This window comes from Cetorhinus maximus, chromosome 13 (genome assembly GCF_964194155.1).
Source record: "Cetorhinus maximus chromosome 13, sCetMax3.hap1.1, whole genome shotgun sequence".
NCBI classification, from domain to species: Eukaryota; Metazoa; Chordata; class Chondrichthyes; order Lamniformes; family Cetorhinidae; genus Cetorhinus; species Cetorhinus maximus.
Window position 1 is genome coordinate 26,761,814 of NC_135891.1, and position 17,869 is coordinate 26,779,682.

The following is a 17,869-nucleotide window of genomic DNA, read 5'->3' on the forward strand; positions in this document are numbered from 1 at the left end:
CACTAGCTGCCTGTTTCTTCCTGACTGCCTGGTGGTCACTCATTCCCTCTCTTCCTACATATTATTAAGCTGCGGGGTGACCACATCTACAAACATGCTATTCACAAGGCTCTCAACCTCTCAGACACACTGCAGTGATGCCAGCTGCTTATCAAGCTCCAAGTCCTGGGACTGGAGCTGCTGAAACTGACGACACCGCCTGCCCCTGAGGTTATCCAGGGTACAGGAAGCATCCTTGAATTCCCACATGGCACAGGATGTGCACTCTAATGGTTGAAGCAGCCCTGCCATTTTTCTATCAGATAAAAAACCTTGCTACTATTAATAAGCCTTGCTACTTAAAAAAAACTCACCAACTACTCACTTCCCTTCTGTTGACGTCACTTAAATATAGGGGTGTTAACTAAATGCCTTAATTAAAAATTAACGTTTTTAATCTCCCAGCTGCTTAGACCCCATCCCTAACTTTGGAGGAAGGGAAACAACAAGAATACCCATCAGCCAATCAACTAACAGTTTTCCTGTGATATCACTGTTTGATTTTTTTTCCCCCCACCAAACTCAAGGGCTCCCAGGTCTGCTGCTGTCTCCTCAGCCAAGTGCAATAACAAACTTAATAACAAAAACAATCAACCCAACCTTCTCTGCAACTTTTCCAGAGCCTCAATATCCTTTGCCATGTGAGGAATCCAAAACTGGATACAGTATTCTTGATGTGGCTGAACCAAGGCCTTGTGCAAGAATTGTATCTTTGTTTTTATATTTAATTATCCTGATATACACTCCAAAATCCTATTTACCATAGCAACAGCCTCATGCAATGCTTATGGACCTTCAATGTTTCATGAGCTATAATAACTAAGCCTTCTTCCACTTAGCTGCTTTGAGTAGGCAACCCTGAATGGTGTACAGAGCAATTGACCTTTATCTAACACCACTAACATAATAAAACGTCCCAAAACGCTTCACAGGAACATTATAAAACAAAATATGACATTGAGCCACATCAGATACTAGGTCAGGTGAGCAAAGCTTGGTCAAAAAGTTAGGTTTTAAAGGAGTGTCTTAAAGGAGGAAAGCAAAATAGAGAGGCAGAGGTGTAGGGAGCGTAGAGCCCAGGCAACTGAAGGCACAGCTGCCAATAGTGGAACAATAAAATCATGACTGCTCAAGTGGCCAGAATTAGAGGGTTGTGGGCCTGGATGAAACTTCAGGGATAGGGAAAGGTGAGGCCATGGAGAAATTTGAAGACAGGAATGTTAATTTTTCAATCAAGGCATTGCTTGACCAGGATTTGCAGATAGATAAACAGGACATGGTGCAAGTTAAGACACGAACAGCTGAGTTTTAGATGATCTCAAGTATACAGAGGGTAGAGTGTGGGAGACTAACCAGGAGTGCATTGGAATAGTCCAGTCTAGAGGTAACAAAGGCATAAGTGAGGATTTCAGCAGCAGATGAGCTGAGATAGATGCAAAAGTGAGGTGATTTAATGGAGGTGGAAATAGATGGTCTTAGTGATGGTGTGAATACAGGATTGGAAGCTCTTCTTGGAGTCAAACGTGACACAAAGGTTGAGAACAGACTGGTTTAATATCTCAGGCTATTGCCAGGGAGCAGAGGCCAAAAACAATTGTTTCAGTCTTCCCATTATTTAATTGAAGGAAATTTTTGCTCACTCAGTACTCCATGTTAGATAAGCAATCTGATAATTTAGCAACAGAGGAGTCGTCAAGAGAGGTGGTGATGAGGTAGAGCTAGGTGTCTTCAACATACATGTTTAAACTAAAATGTCTAAAGTACACCAAATCACTTTTTCTTGCACTTTGATGAATTTATTAGGACAACCAAATTAGGCTTCAACAAGTTTACATGGTAAAAAGGTTCAAATGTACAAAGTGTTTGATTTTGCTCATTTTAAGTATTTAGGGAACAAATGTTTACACAACTGAATAGTAATTATCTCTAACAATTGGTACAATATTTAAAAAACCCAAAATATTTGCATAATAAGCTGCACTAAGAAATTTCAGAATGAGAGAAGCTATTGTATAGTCCCATTTTAATTTTTAACCAAAGTGCAAAGCATTAGACAAAAAAATCAAAACCATTACAAGATCCAAACTTACTCTATCGGCAAGCAGGGGCCAGGAACTCCAAGTCCTGAGAGATCTCGGGAGTTTCTGTGCGAGAGTGGACCAGGTGCGGGTGCGCATGCGTTTTGAAGTTCTTTGCGCCGATGAAGGGCCCAGTGCATCTGTGGAAAAAAAAGGAAACGGCGCGAAAAACCCCAGTCATGTGACCGGGAGCAGGGCACCATAATCAGAGGAGAGTCCCAGACAGGGGGCAGGGACAAGTCCCAGCTAAGAAGAAAGGGAGAGAAGCAGAGAAAGAGGCTCCAAGGGGGAAAAGGGCTGCAGCTGGCAGACTAAGTAGCAAGAGCTCAGGAAAAGCCTTGGAGATTGAAGATGGCAGCAAAAGGTTGGTGATTCCGTGCTGTGGGCCATTGAGATGAAGGTGCCCTTCGGAGCAGTAGTGTTCTGCTTGGCATGGCCGAAGAGCTAAAGTTGTGCTTGTGTTAGTGCTGGAGCGGAGTCTCAGGAGATGAGATTGAAACCCTGTAAGGTGGGCTGTTGTTGAAGCCGTCCAAGTTGGGGGTGACTCTTTGGAGAGAATTCCGAGGTGAGATTTTCAAAGGTGAAGACTGGAATCTCTCATGAGAGGCGCAAAGTTTCAACGAGATCAGTTGACTCGCAGCGTTTACTGACATCTGGGTGAGTTGTTGAGAAATCCATGGAATCTTTCCTGGTCATATCTGTCACTTATTGTGCAGTGTGGCATGTTCAGCCACAGTTTACCTCTTAATTCACATGTACCTCATATTAACCCTAAAAGTTAGAGTATAAGATAGATGTTGTAAATTGTTTTATCTTTCTAGCCTTACACATGCACTGCAGGAACTCACTAAAGGCTCCTTAGACAGCATCTTCCATACCCACGACCACTACCACCCAGAAGGACAAGAGCAGCAGACACATGGGAACACTACCATCTGGAAGTTCCCCTCCAAGCCACTCACCACCCTGATTTGGAAATATATCACCGTTCCCTCACTGTCCCTGGGTCAAAATCCTGGAACTCCCTCCCAAACAGCACTGTGGGGTACCTACACCACATGGACTGCAGCAGTTCAAGAAGGCAGCTTACTACCACCTTCTCACGGTCACTTTGGAATGGGCAATAAACGCTGGCCTAGCCAGTGACGCCCGCAACCCATGAATGAATTTTTAAAAAATGTAATAATCCCAGGCCAGGCCCCTAAGTTGTTGGTAAGATCTGGTTAGGGACCAATAACGTTTTGTTTAAAGTAGACAAAGTTCAAATTCAAGACACATACACAGTGAAGAAAACCACAAGATTCCACAGGTTTTGAACAAACAAAAATAAACTTTACAAGGTCAGGAAGATAAAACAATTTACAATATCTATCTTAGACTCTAACATTCAGGGCAAGTATGAGGTACAAGTGAATTAACAAGCCAACTGTGGTCGAATGCACCATACTACACAATAAATGGCAGATGCAACCAAAACAGAGTCCACGAATTTCTCAACAACCCACCCAGATGTCAGTAACACCGACTCAACTTTCTCGCACATGAGGGATTCTAGTCTTCACCTTGGAAGATATAATCTTGGAATTCTCTCCAAAGGTCGTTCCAACTCGGGCAGCTTCAATGATGACCCACCGCGCTGTGTTTCAATCTTGTCTTCCAAAGATTCCATTCCCCTGGATTCCTGAGTATACACTCAAACACCAACTCACAAGCACAACTTCTGTTCTTCGGCCATGCCAAGCAGAATGCTACTGCTCCAAAGAGGTACCTTTGCCCCAACTGCCCACAGCACAGAGTCATTAACCTTTGGCTGCCTTCTTGGATTTCAGGGCTTTTCCCCGAGCCCGCTTCACTTAAAGTCTGCCAACCGCAGCCCTTTATCTAATTGGAGCCTCTTTCTCTGCTCCCTTCTTTTTCCTTAACTTAACTGGGACCTGTTTCTGTCTCTGTCCCTTACCTGGGACTTCATATTGGAATCTCTCCCTGTCTCCTCTCCTTTGGCTCCTGCCTGGGACACTTCTGGTAATGGAACTCCCACAGCTGGTCACCAGGTTTTTGCGCCGTTTCCCTCATGCACAGGTGCATTGGGCCAGTCCACACCCCAAAGAACTTAAAGAAGATAATCTGAACTGCACATGTGAAGCCCGCTCCCAGTCTGCGCGTGCGCAGGAAGTCAGAAGTTTGTCAGGAGTTCCCAGCCTCTGCGCTCAACATTACGTTTGGGTTTCATAACATATAGTAAAGTTTATTTTTGTTTGTTCGAATCCTGTAGAATCTTGTGGCTTTATTTTCTTAGCAAGTGTCTTGAATATCAAACTAAATTTACTTTAAACAAAAAGTTACTAGTCCCCAACTAGATCGTACCAAACATTTGGGGGTCTGGTTCATGATCAGAACAAAATCCTTTCTTGCAGAATACATTACAAAGAACTTGACAATTAAAATTTACAGCCTACAACATGATTTCCCAAATTCTTGTACCACCAGCAACTTGCATTTATGTAGCGCTTCTACCTATGAGCATGCCAAGGTTCTTCATAGAGATGAAAACAGGATGCAGAAGTGAGATGCATTAAGGATGATGAAAAGTATTAGGGATGGTGAAAAAGGTTAGTTTTGATGAGCCCTTGCTTTTTGAAGCAAAGTTTCAAAATAGTATGCTCCTTATCTTATCTGTTTATGGGAATCTCTCATATTAAGTCAATGTAGGTAATGCAAAACAATATTCTCATATGGATTATAAAAATGACAGAACTAACAAGAGCTTAAAATTCATGCAAGGAGTTGTGGTAACATGAAAACAACTGACAGGGATGCACAGTAGCAGCAACTTCCATGCATTTGTACTGATGGGTTCACCCAAGGCAAATTAATCATCACAGTTGTGAATTTGAGAATAAAGACACAACACATCAGTAACCCATCACTTTTCTGGGGCAAAAGATAAAAAGGGAAAACACACAATACCAAAAATAACGTAGGCACACAAAATTCAGCCCTTTGAACCAATCAAATAATATTGTATTAATCATCTACTTCAACCCCACCTCCCCACACCATCCACATTTATTCCTTTAGCATCCAAAAATCTATTGATCTATGTTTTGCATGTAATCAACAACCAAGCAACCACAGCTCTTTCACTATGTTCTTGCCCACTCAATCTGTCTATATCCTTTTACAGCCTTTTTACATCCTCCTCACAATTTACGTTGCCATCTATCTTTGTATCAGCAAACTTCTAACATTACACTTGGTCCCTTCATCTCGTCAATGTCATAGATTGTAAATAGTTCAGATCCAAGTACTGATCCTTGCAGTGCGTCTGCTAGATAGAGCCTGCCAACCTAAAAATAACCCGTTTATTCCTACCCTCTGTTTTCTATCCGTTATTCAGTCCTCAGTCCATGCTAATATATTGCTCCAATCCAATGTGCCATAACTTTTTGTAACAACCTCTTGTGGCACCTTATTAAATGCTTTCTGAAAAATCCAAATACACTATATCTATTGGTTCCCTCTTATCTGCCCTATTAGTTCAACCAATTTGTCAAACATAATTTCCCATTTGATTAATCTCTATTGACTCTGCCTAGTCATATTATGATTTTCCAAGTGCTCCATTACCCCAAACCCTAAAATTGATTCTAACATTTCCCTGTTATTGAGCTCAGACTAACTGGCCTAAAGGATCCTGTGCTTTATTTTGAATAGTGGGGTTACATATGTTCCCCACCAACTGATCTAGGATAGAGGGAACTCTGGAAAATCAAAACCAAGGGATCCACTATTCCTACAGCTACCTTTTAAAACACTTGTATGCAGGCCACTAGGTCCAGGGAATTAGTCAACTTTTAATACTGGAGAAATAAATGGGACTATTTCTTTACTAAAACATCCCCACTAATTGACAGCAGTGTGTTTAAAGGAAATCTAAATGGTAAGCACAGAGGAGTATTACATTACATAACCCACAAGCCCAATGCGTTTATATTACATCGCCTATCATGAATAAAAATACTTGTTTTTTTCTTCTTGATGGGATGAGAAATTAATGAAAAAGACAACTGAACTGCAGGCTCAGCAATTCAGCGTGAAACAATCAGCATTTTACATAGCTCGCTGTTTAGTCTACTGCGCGCACAGGCACAAAGCAGATCGAACACTAAAAGTGGACTGTTCATCAGATTAGTAAGCAAAGAAAGCAAGGAATTAAAAAGTAGTAAAATACATTATACAAACATGACCCATAAGTCAATTATCACTTTGAACTGTTGTTATCTAGCCTGTCATAAATCTATTATGCAATTTGTTTGTCATATTAACTATAAATCGTAAAATACCAAGACCGAATTTTTCAGGAGCATTTCTATTACAGTTGGACACTTAGTATGAAGCAGTTTCACCTCATTTGATGCTAGGCTGTTTACACAACCCAAAATTATCAGGGAAAACCAGCCTGACAACAGAGCAAAATGAAGTGAGACTCTTTAAAGGAGAGAGCCTCATCTGCTTCAGAGTCAGTTTTCACAGCTAATCTACATTGCAAGTTTAATGTTGGGGTGAAATGGTTTTGGCTTCAAAGCAGCACTAAACTGGGAGTGCACTGACCATGGAACATTTCAACAGGATATGTGTGGAAACCAACACCTAATTTTCTTCTTCTGAGTTCCCATTCAGGGGGAAGTGGATGCTGGGTGATTAAAAGCAATGTGCTTTCAATGAGGACTAGGAATTTCTCTTGTAGAATACAAGAAAGTGTCTAACTGTGCTCAGTGGTTTGACCTAAACAGGTCAAATAGATGCTGTTTTTGCACCAGAAAGAATAAATGTAAAATGTGTAAACTTCATTCAACAGATCTACAGATTAACAAATACTTTTACAGTGCCCTACTTGCCTTGATTTGAAAAATACCTACTATAAACTTATAGTGTCCAATATAATTATTTCATACTATAAATTCAATGAATTTCATCTTGATAAATATATAACACCACATTAAAAAAGATAAAAAGGGCTTGCATTTTTATGGTTAATTTCAAAATAAAGTACTAATATTGTGCCCAGCTGCTCAGTGAGATTGTTCTATTTTCAATGGTGAAAGCATGCAACATTATATGCATTCCAGGACCAATAAATTTAACGTTTACACCAAGTAAACAAGCCCATATGAATGAATTGAATGCATCAAATACATGTATACTGTGTACACTGAAATGCTGCTAAAGCATTTTTTCTAGAATAGGGGAGTATTTGTTTTTGTGAGGGTGTCAGTCAGTACAATAAGCTGGCATGATAATGGAATGCATTAAATTGTGTCAAGATTGCGATGATATAAGGAAACAGCATCACAAATCACTTATGTATAGAAAGCAGCAGTTGCTATAAGGACAATCATAATCATCTGCTACCAAAGCATACCTATCAGTGCAAAGAATTACAAATTACCATAATGTTCTGTACAGAATTTTACTCTTGCATTTTGACAGTTATCCACACAAAATTGTGTTTATCTGTATATTTTTGGCTTAACTGGTGCTTACCTTCTACAGCCATTGCATCACAAAACATGGACATGAAAAAGAAAAAAAAAACAATTAGTACTAAACAATATATATCCCTAGAATAAAACAAATGTAGGAAAAAAGAGTTTTAAATTTTCATGAATATTTTACTAAATATAACGAAGGTAAATTAGAATTTATCAGGAAAATGAATAAAAACTCTAATTAAGAAGCTTGTGATAAATCATTTATAATTATTTTTCTTACATTAAGCAATTTTAAAATATTTTGTTTTATTCCTTTTGTTTTTAACTTTATTAAAATCTACAGCAGTAAGTTAGCAACCAAGAAATGATTAGGTAGAGATACTGAGCTCGGCAGTGCAAGAGGCTCATAGAAAATCACATTTAGGGATTAAAATTCTTCTGTTAACTGTCGGGATGAATTTGCAGAATGTCAAACTTAAATCACTAACAACACATATTAACTACACAGAACACCACTGATGTGTGATTTTCACGCACGGAGCTGAACAATGCAATCCTCAAAACCCCAGTAAGGAGTTCCAGAATCCCATATAATGAAACAGAATTTGACTTCCTCACCATAAACTGGAGGCCTTGAGCAAAAGAAATTTCCTTTTACCTTGCTTGTCCACACAACAAATGTCATTGCAAGTCAGTAACTAATTGTACATGAACCATTTTTAGACATTTGCAAGGCATGTTTTAAGCACTATATTAATCCAAGTATTTGATTCTTTTTTCTTCCTATCAAGGTACAAACGAAGCACAATTGCTTGCTAAAATGGAAGTGAGCCAGGCAGTAATTGGCTACACATATGGGGTATCAGAATATTAATGGCCATTTAAGTGAGGCATAAGGGAGAAATGGACACAAGGCTGAATACTAACTGTGTTTTGATTGCCTCCTTGGAACAAAAATCAAAGATTGACAGAAAAAAAAAGGATTATTTTAAGTCTTTTTCTTTCTTCCAACTGAATAAACAAGTCTTTAACATTCATTAGAAATCAATCGGAGTATACAGCCTACCAGTTCCAGTTACAGAGAATGCTGAACTCCCATTCCATAACTGGAGTTCAAATTTCAACCAAGACTGACATTTGAGCTAAGGCATGGATTGTTTTTTATTAGTTATTGATCTAGACATTGGATGTAGCCTTCAGCTTGAACTTTTCAATATCCCCCTTGCTGAGCCTTGCATATACTCCTACTCAACCAAAACCCTAGTGAAATGCATCCTTACTCACAGTCTTGAGTTCCACACACTCACTATCCTTGTCCTTAATGACCTCCACAGGATCATTGCATTGAATATTAAATTCTCATTTACAAATCTCTCAATGGCCTTGTTCCAATCTACTTCTGTGACTTCCTCCAGCCTTTTGTCACAGTCCATGCACCACTGTCTTCCAACTCTAGTGTCCTCCCTTTGGTTTGCTCTCCCAGCAGTTGTATAGCCTTTTTGCCCTGCTCTATAGAATTTTCACGAAATGCTTTCCTTCTCCCCTCCCCCTATCAAAACCGACTGGAAATCCATCTTTTTAAACAAGCTTACAACCAACTTTTCTTTTCTGCTCAGCATCTACTTCTCTTTGATAATGCACCTTGGGATGTTTAAGTCCCAACTTATTACCGACTATTTTGATGGCGAAAATGTACAAAATACACTCGGGACACCAGGGTGATTTAAGATACTGATCAGTGGCCGCATGCAAGGAAAACAAGAAACTTTAAAAGTTACATTTTTGCGATTCAAATCTGAAATAAAACAATCCTCAAAAAATATCCATCTATTATTGTAGGTTACAAGGGGAGGCTAGGTTAAATAGGACTCTTTCCTGCTTTCCAATTCAGCATTTATATTAAAAAAACCCATCGACATTCTCCTAGCAAAACCATTCACAACTGACCTCATTTCTTTGAGTCCTTCAGTCTCTATAACGTGCAGAATCTGTTTGGGGGTCATTGGAGCATCTGAGTAATTTTCCAACACCTGTGGACAGATATGTACTGAAATCCAAGTCAACCATTACCTGACAGCACAAAAAGGTTGAAAAGAAAAGATCATGTGCAGCAATATACGTGATGCAGGTTCTTTAATCCAGAGGACTTTAAAGCAATTAGTCAGTTTGCAGACTATGGTCACATTACTGTTTATTAAGATAGTTTATAGGAAGACCCTTTGTAAATTGATACTTTTTGAAAGTTGAAGTCAGAATAGAATAATTCATAGTCCATTAAAATGCACAGTGCACCAAAATAATCTTAGTCATAATAACAAAGCCAGCTTTTAAAATTTAAAACAGGTCTCCCCCATTGAGATAGAGATAATGGGGCTCAGTTTATCACCTGTCCTTTGATCAAAGATAAATTCGCCACCACAGATATACACTTTCACTCTCTCCTCACAACAACAGCAACACATACAAAATACAGTCTCCGGTAGAACAAGCAGTGGCAATGCTCAGGTACTTCACCCAAATAACCATTTTTCACTTACAAGCCAAGGTGACAAATGGTGCTAGGCTATTTTCTAAGAGAGCCTTACAACTTAGTGTAATCCTGACTATCACACACATGAACTTTACAGTTGTGGGCACAAAATAATGAGATCCCCTTCCTAGCCCACAGATGCTTAAACTAACTGTAATTTCTGTACTATACCAAATTCATGGATCCCTGCAATATTATGATTTAGAACTGGAAGCTTCCTAGCCTGTATGGGGCTGTACTACATTACATGACACTCCTAGTCAATAAGAAAACTAAAGTTTCACTTAGAAAAGTTAAAACAATGCAACTTGATGCAGCTTCTGCAGAAGTATAAGCACAGATCATGGTTCAAAATAACTGAAAAGTTTAGGTAAATTTATTTCAAAAATTTAGATTGGAACTTTCCAAAAGTAGAGGCATTATGACTACAACTTCAGCATGTTAACTTCCAAAATGTCAAGAGTCTTGCTATTCCAAGATTTCTAGCTGAAGTTCTGATAAGGTAAATACTCCACACCAAAATATTTAGCCATGTGCCATTATTTTGCACCCAGAACCCAAGTCTGGTGTTACAGAAAACAATAGTGCAAACAGCACGGGGTCTAATAATTCACAAGCATTATGAATCATTCCAACAGCAGTAACAGTGAACAAACATAATTAAATTCTATGTGCATATTGTTTAACCTGACTGATGTGCATCTAGATCACAATGACTGAAGACATGTAGAACAAATATGTGGGGACAGAGATAACTGATTGTCAGTTCTCTTTATAAAGCAGGTAATATTATTGGTTAAGGTTTCTGGATGTTAGCAGTAAAACTGTCAGGAAAAAAATGAGTGTTTGACAGTTCTTGGCACTGTTGTGGAAACTATAAAGTTACTCAGACAGAATCTTGAGAGCTTCATCCTGCCATTTTTGTAATACAAATGCTGCATAACCAATACTTGGGTTGATCAAAAGTCTCCACTTAAGTGTCCATCTGTCCTTTCTCTTTCAGATGCAGATGTACTTGCTTTGTATATCCAGCATTTTACATCTTCTAAGAAAAAAAGTTTACCCCCCTTCCCCCTCCCCCCACAAGTATAAAGACAGTTGCTTGGTGTTGCAGCCTGATGCAGTGCAAAAACTACATATTACTTCAGAAAACATATCTGCAACTGTGCTGTAAGACTGCTATTGGAAAACATTCAGTCCCAGATATACCACAACAAAAATAACCCTAACTGAATTCTGTCATAAATGGTATTTAATATAAAGTACAGAGTGTTCATGATGCAAGTTATACAGTCAGGGGAGGCCCCAAATGTAAGATGAGGTACTTCCCCACGGGAATAGGGGAAAAAAGTTATATGTACACATGTCACCCACTTGGCTGATCAAGACAGAAACAATATACAGCACAAAACAACATGCACAGCAAGACATGGATTAAATTGAGTGGGTCTGTTAAGAATCCAGTCTTAAAGTAGGTTGGATGGGTGAATTATCTTTCCTGGTTTGCAATCTTCTCAGTTGTACAACTAGACAGTCTGCATTTCATTAGCATCATTGTAAAGAAGCATCAGCCAATATTTTATTATGCCTCCACTGCAAAGTTAACCCAAGGCAGTGCTTTATCCAGCAGGGCTAAAAACATTTAAATTCTCATGGGTTTACTTAAGAAACCCTAAAATGCATTTATAATTGTTCCGCTTGAAATAAGCATCACTTTTTCTCCTTTCAAAATACGATTTTAGAAAAACATGAGATTTTTAGAAAAAATATATTTCTGTTCACAAAGAATCACAGAACCAAACTTTGCTAATGGGAGAGTAAAGCTGCAGTGAACCATGGAACTCAGGGAATCTACTATAATCTGTATACTGATGACTTAAAATATTCATGACCTAGGAGTCACTTTCAAAAAAGAACTAATCTTCAACATTTTGCTACATTTTCTGGTTTTGGGAGTTGTAACGTCAGTAGTTAATTACAAAATATACAGATCAGAAAAAACCGTTTAAAAGGCGACAAGCTACCAAATTTCTTTAAAAGTAGTCTTTTGAAAGGAAGAGAAGTCAGGAAGAGGATACTGAAGTACTTATAGTATTCCAGGCCATTTCACTAATGTAGATTCATTGTTTGATTATAAGCAAATTTCAAAATTGCATATGGCTCCGGTTACTTTATCTGTGCCAAAATAAATAGCCCAGATTTGAAAAGCCCAAAACTTCAAACATTCATGAAGATGTATTGAATCCAGCTAAGGTAAATTCTCATGTATCCCCAATCACTTATCACAGAGATTTTCCCTGGCACTGCTTGTCATAAGTCAGAGGATATACTATTTTAGAAGGATAGGAAAATTATACCATGTAATGCTTAGTTTAATATTCTAAAGCAAAAATGCAACTTGGTGTTAAGGTCACATGGTGCAATTCTTGCACCTTTCTAAATTAATTTGAAGCGAATTCTTAGCAGCACCTTTATACGATTAGAGTTCAGGTCAGTATTTAAGTATGACAAATTTGCACAAATAACACCCATAACATTGCATTTTGAAAAATGTCCTGCCATATATCTCAGCAGATTTCCTATTACGTTGCTCGTGACAAATTGAATGAAAAACTGTTGTGTAATTAATTTTCAAGGGGCCATTCATAGCAGGTTACATATGACAAACGAAATGGTAAACAATTACGAATTTGAGCAGAGAATCTTTATATTTTGCAAAGTATTCTAAATGTCTTTAGTAACTGATTTTATGTTTACACAGAAGTCAAAAGCAATAATTTCTCATTTACACAAACATTTGGAAGGATTATGCCATTATTCAAGTTTGGAGGGAGGTTCTGAATTTAAAATATACCATCACATATTCAGTTTAAGTATCTTTGCGGAGATATTTGATAAGGAAAGATGTAAAAAAAGAAATTAAAAGACATATATTTCTAGTTTGTCCCCCTAAAAAGTTACATCCAAAATAGATGGGATAGCAAATTGTTTGCAAAGGCCTTTTACGTAATTGTTGTATTTATTAATCTACGTGCCGTGGATAAAGAATGCTGCTTAAGAAATAATCAAAATATTGAACTTTACTGTTTGGCATCATATAAACTTATTCCCTTTTTTATTCTTTGGAGATATACTGATCCTTTTTTTCATGACATCAAACTTCTGACTTGTACGCACAAAAACATTCTTTTTGTGCATTTAGAAATAAATTCCACACTAAATCATAGGTACAGTAGCAAAATGGTGTGGGGTGGGGCAGGAGGAGAGCTGGTGGTATGCATTCTGTTTCAGAACACACAATAATGTAAATTCCCTTCTGAGTAATGAGTCTTAGTTAGAAAACTCAAAACTAAATATCACACGAGTCAGAGAAAGACTGCGATTCATTTATTGCCCTTTTCAAAATTCACAAGTCAAATCAGTAATACTATAAAACACACTACTCCCAGGCAAAAAGCATTTACAATAAGTGACAAATCCAGATCTACAATCACCTGTCTCATGGTACGTTCAGCCCCAAATTTAAACAATAGTAGAACCATATCCACATGCTTCCTATTTAAATTACATTCAAACTACAGCCCTGCTCACTCCCCCCTTCACCCCCATCCCCAGTATGTTATACTAAAGATCAATGCAGAAAGGTTACTAAACACATATGACCTACACAATCAATAACTGAACACAATAGTGCTCAGATACAATGGCAATACATTGCTTCAAACACAGACAGCTCAAGATTGATGGAATCTGCCAGTCATGAAAATATCAAAATTAAAGAGACATGCTCAATTGATAGAATCTAAGTAATAACTGATATTTTACAGCATTGGTCATTGAGGGGGGAAGAATATTTGTTTTAATAATGTTATCAGTTAAGTGTAACATAAATGTTACACAAATCCTAATTATGCTGTAAATGGAGGTAGCAAGAAAGAGTTCAGCACTTCTTAAAAGGGAGTATTCAACTAGCCTCTAATATGACTTCTGCCACATCTTACAGATGAATACAGATCTAGGAGCAAATCATCTTGTTGACTTAGAGCTTCTGTAGTTTAGATGATGTTTACATCGCTCAAAATCAGCTCTCTCATACCAATAGAATGTTAAGTTACTAAAATCACAGATTTTGCAGAAAGGAGCTTGGTTTTAGCACTTTAAACTCATGAATTGAGCACATACACATTGTTCTTCTTTGAGCCAAACTACAGAAGTACCAAACATAAAATGTTGACAAAGTGAATGCTACAGGAGGTTCATTCATGCGTACTCTGCCCGAAAGCAGGTCCTTGGCTCAGTGGCTAAGGATGAAGCATCAGCAGGGATTTTCTTCGCAATTTTTGTCAGTGATGGTTTGCAACCATCAAGGGCAAGGCAAGGAGTCAAGTCCAAAGTCTACCTCAGCCAAAATGGGACTCAAACCCATACTGCTGGCACTATTCTGAACCACATACTAGTCATCTAGCCAACTGAGCTAACCGGCCCCACTACAGGAAGTAGGAAAAGAAAATATTGACTACAAGCCTCTACTCTGACTTATTTCAATGGCTGTGGGGTTCATATTGAGCAGCAGTGTTAGGTGTGCACCAACATGAGTCTGGCTGTATAACCCAATAACTCATTAGGTCCCAACCTGACACAGGAGCACACTAAATCCAACCAATGTCCCTCCAGGAAAACATTATACACAGTTTAGGTTCCAATCCGGTTCAACCCCAGTCTGGTTTAGTGAGCTTCTAGAGCACTTTTATAAACCTAGTAAAAATATTTTTAATAGTTTGAGAATACAAGTCATTCGCTCTCTCCGAACAGGCAGTTGCAAGTTGCAGGTGGACACAGCCCATTGTAAAATCCTAGTCTTTTTGGCTACACTGCACAGCTACAGGTACAGCGTAATTACAGCCTCGGGAGAAATTAAAAAACTACTGAAAACCATAATTTTAAAGGTCTTTGGTAAATTATTTAAAGGGAATATCTAAGTGCCAATTTTCATGAATTTTGCCGATATTAAGTATTTTATCAGGGACATTATGGAACTTAGCTTCAGGCAATCCTTTAAAAAAAATTGTGGCATAAATTCCAATTTCAGATCAATATGTAAATTGAAGCAGTGGCACTGTGCAATTCTAAGGCAAAGCAATTTATTTCATACACTTACTATGGCTCAAGAGATGTTGGTGCATGTTAATAGTATCCTAGGCTTATTAATAGGGGCACAGAGTACAAAAGCAAAGGTTATGTTAAAATGCATCAAACATTCAAATGGAGTATTGCATCTAGCTCTGGGCATCACACTTTAACAAAAATGTTCAGACATTAGAGGGTGCAGAAAAGAATCATAAGAATGGTTCTAGGTATAAAGAACTTTAGTAATATAGATAGATTGGTCAAGTTGGGACTGTTTTCCTTGGAGAATGTCGAGGGGAGATTTGATAGAGGTATTCAAAATCATAAGGAGTCTGGACAGAGTGGATAAGTGAAAAAACTGTTCCTGCTGTTCGAAGGATCAAGCATGAGGGGGCACAGATTTAAGGTAATTGGCAGAAGGAGCAATGGAGACACAAGGAGAAACTTTTTCACACAGCAAGTGGTTAAGATCTGGAATGTGCTGCCTGACAGTGAGGTGGAGGCAGGTTCAATCGAGGCATCATGGGGAATCGGATTATTATCTGAAAGGGAAGAAAGTGCAGGGTTATGGGGAGGAGGGGGAATGGCACCAGGTGAATTTCTCATGCAGAGAGCCGCTGCAGATGTGACGGGCCAAATGGCTTCCTTCTGTGCTGCAACGATTCTGTAATACAGAATCTGGAATTCAGCACAAGCTAACTTGACACCCTTCTCATTTATAGTGTATACCATATGAGTAATGTCTATACATACAATCATTGGACACACTGAAGAGTAATATTTGTCAGGTCTAACCTTGCACTATATAACAAGTCCCATCAAAAGCATCAGCTAAAGTGACAAATTCTGAAACCTACTTGTTAGTCAGCAATGACAGTAGTACAACTATTAAAGTAGAAGATGTATAGAATAGGAAAGTTTTCAGCAATCCACAGTACAATGTAATTTTTTCAAGTACTGCTTTAAGTCTACTTTCACAGATGAAAAAGGCAGTAGTCAATTTCTGCATTTACTTGAGACATTTCAAAAATGCCACTAATGCTGAAGCTGTCACGCAAGGATCTCATCCAGTTTGCTTAAAACTGAAGTGACAACTAAGCCCTGGGAGTGGCACAGAGAGAGATGCAAGGCTAATCCCTGGTGTCAAGTTGCTGAATTGTGAGGTAAAGTTAAGGCAGCTTGGACTTGAAAGCAGGCAAATGTAAAGGAGTCATAGAGGTACATACACTCCTGAATGAAATAAAGGTTAATCCAGAGCACTTTTTCAAGTTAAATTAGGGCTGCAGGACAAGGGAAGGTAAGTAACTTGCACAAAGCAAGTTTAGGAAAGACATCTGGAAGCATTTCTTCATATAAAATAATTAATAGCTAGAATAATCTTCCAGATAGAGTAGTGGGACCAAAATCTCTGTTATCAGTCAAATAGTTAGCTGCTGACTGGAGGGAAACAACAGTTTTTTTTTAAAATAGAAGGGCAAAGTCTCACTCATCTGTATTTATCTTTAACTATAGGATAAAAACTGTTATGCAAGTTTGACTAATTATGACATTTGGATTTAAGGACATTCAGAAAATCAAAATCTAAGAGAATGGACCATAACACTCCATAGCAGATCATCTCAAACATTTGTTAAATTAAACTTGGCCTTGCATTTAGGGTTTTTAAAAAATTTTATATATGGCAAATTACTAAAATTGCAAACAGATAACAATGCAGCGAGAGAAACTGGGACCTGAATGAAAAAGTCAAGCAATTGTACATCACCTTAATCAGAGTGAAGGATTGTGAAACAGTGCAAGAACCAAGGAGGAAATGCAAACTAGAGTGGGTGAATTCAATGTTAAATCAGGGTTAGAAAAAAATAAAGAGGAAAAGAAAGTTTAGATTGAGAGAAGAGTGACACAAAGCAATAGTATAAAAAAAAATTAAATTTTATATTTTGAACATCTCCAACAATTAAAATGTGATGAAATAAGACTCCATACTTAAACTAGCTAATTTTCAGTGCCCAAGAATCTGTTTTGCAGTAATTAATACTTATCACAAATTAAAGGAGCACTTAGACTGAAATAAATTAAACTTAACTTTCTTTGGCAAGTTTAATTTGTATTTACCACACAAATACAGCAACTTTATGCTATTCAATGCATCTCAGTGGTAATTCAGATGGTGGGATGACATTTTGTGAAGTTAACAGTGGAATGGAGCAACTCAGGCAGGAACTTCATGATGTTCAGTTTCATCTGTGCATCTGTCCACCACCACCACCACCCCCAAACAACTTCCTGATGTTGCTGCACAATTTGTGCATTAATGATGGCTCAATAACTTCATGTAAAATAAATAAAATCAGTTGCTAGTGTTGATTTTTATAATTATAGCTGGTCACAAGGTAACAAAAATATCGTTCAGGTTTCTAGAGTCAGATTTTGAAAGCATACGGCAATAGCTTCAGAAGCAACAGCAAAACCATTTTCAATTATAGCAGTAATTTGGTATAGTGCCAGATTTTAAACATCAACCTAAATAGGCAGTGTCAGAAATTTACTATGTAAATAGATTGCCCACTCAAGATCCAACTCAGCAAAACTCTAAGCCCACT

At 38.0% G+C, this 17,869-nt stretch overlaps 1 protein-coding gene across 1 annotated transcript in view; it reads right to left on the bottom strand.

Moving 5' to 3' along the window:
• The window catches only part of LOC144689127 (polycomb group protein ASXL1-like), a 77,291-nt gene that overhangs the window by 57,038 nt on the left and 2,384 nt on the right, over window positions 1-17,869 (bottom strand). Inside the window, exons 2-3 of the mRNA XM_078556266.1 lie at window positions 9,557-9,639; window positions 7,662-7,664 (exon numbers count right to left, since the gene is read on the bottom strand). Of these exons, the coding sequence (XP_078412392.1) occupies window positions 7,662-7,664; window positions 9,557-9,639 (86 nt within the window). The remainder of the gene's footprint in view (window positions 1-7,661; window positions 7,665-9,556; window positions 9,640-17,869) is intronic.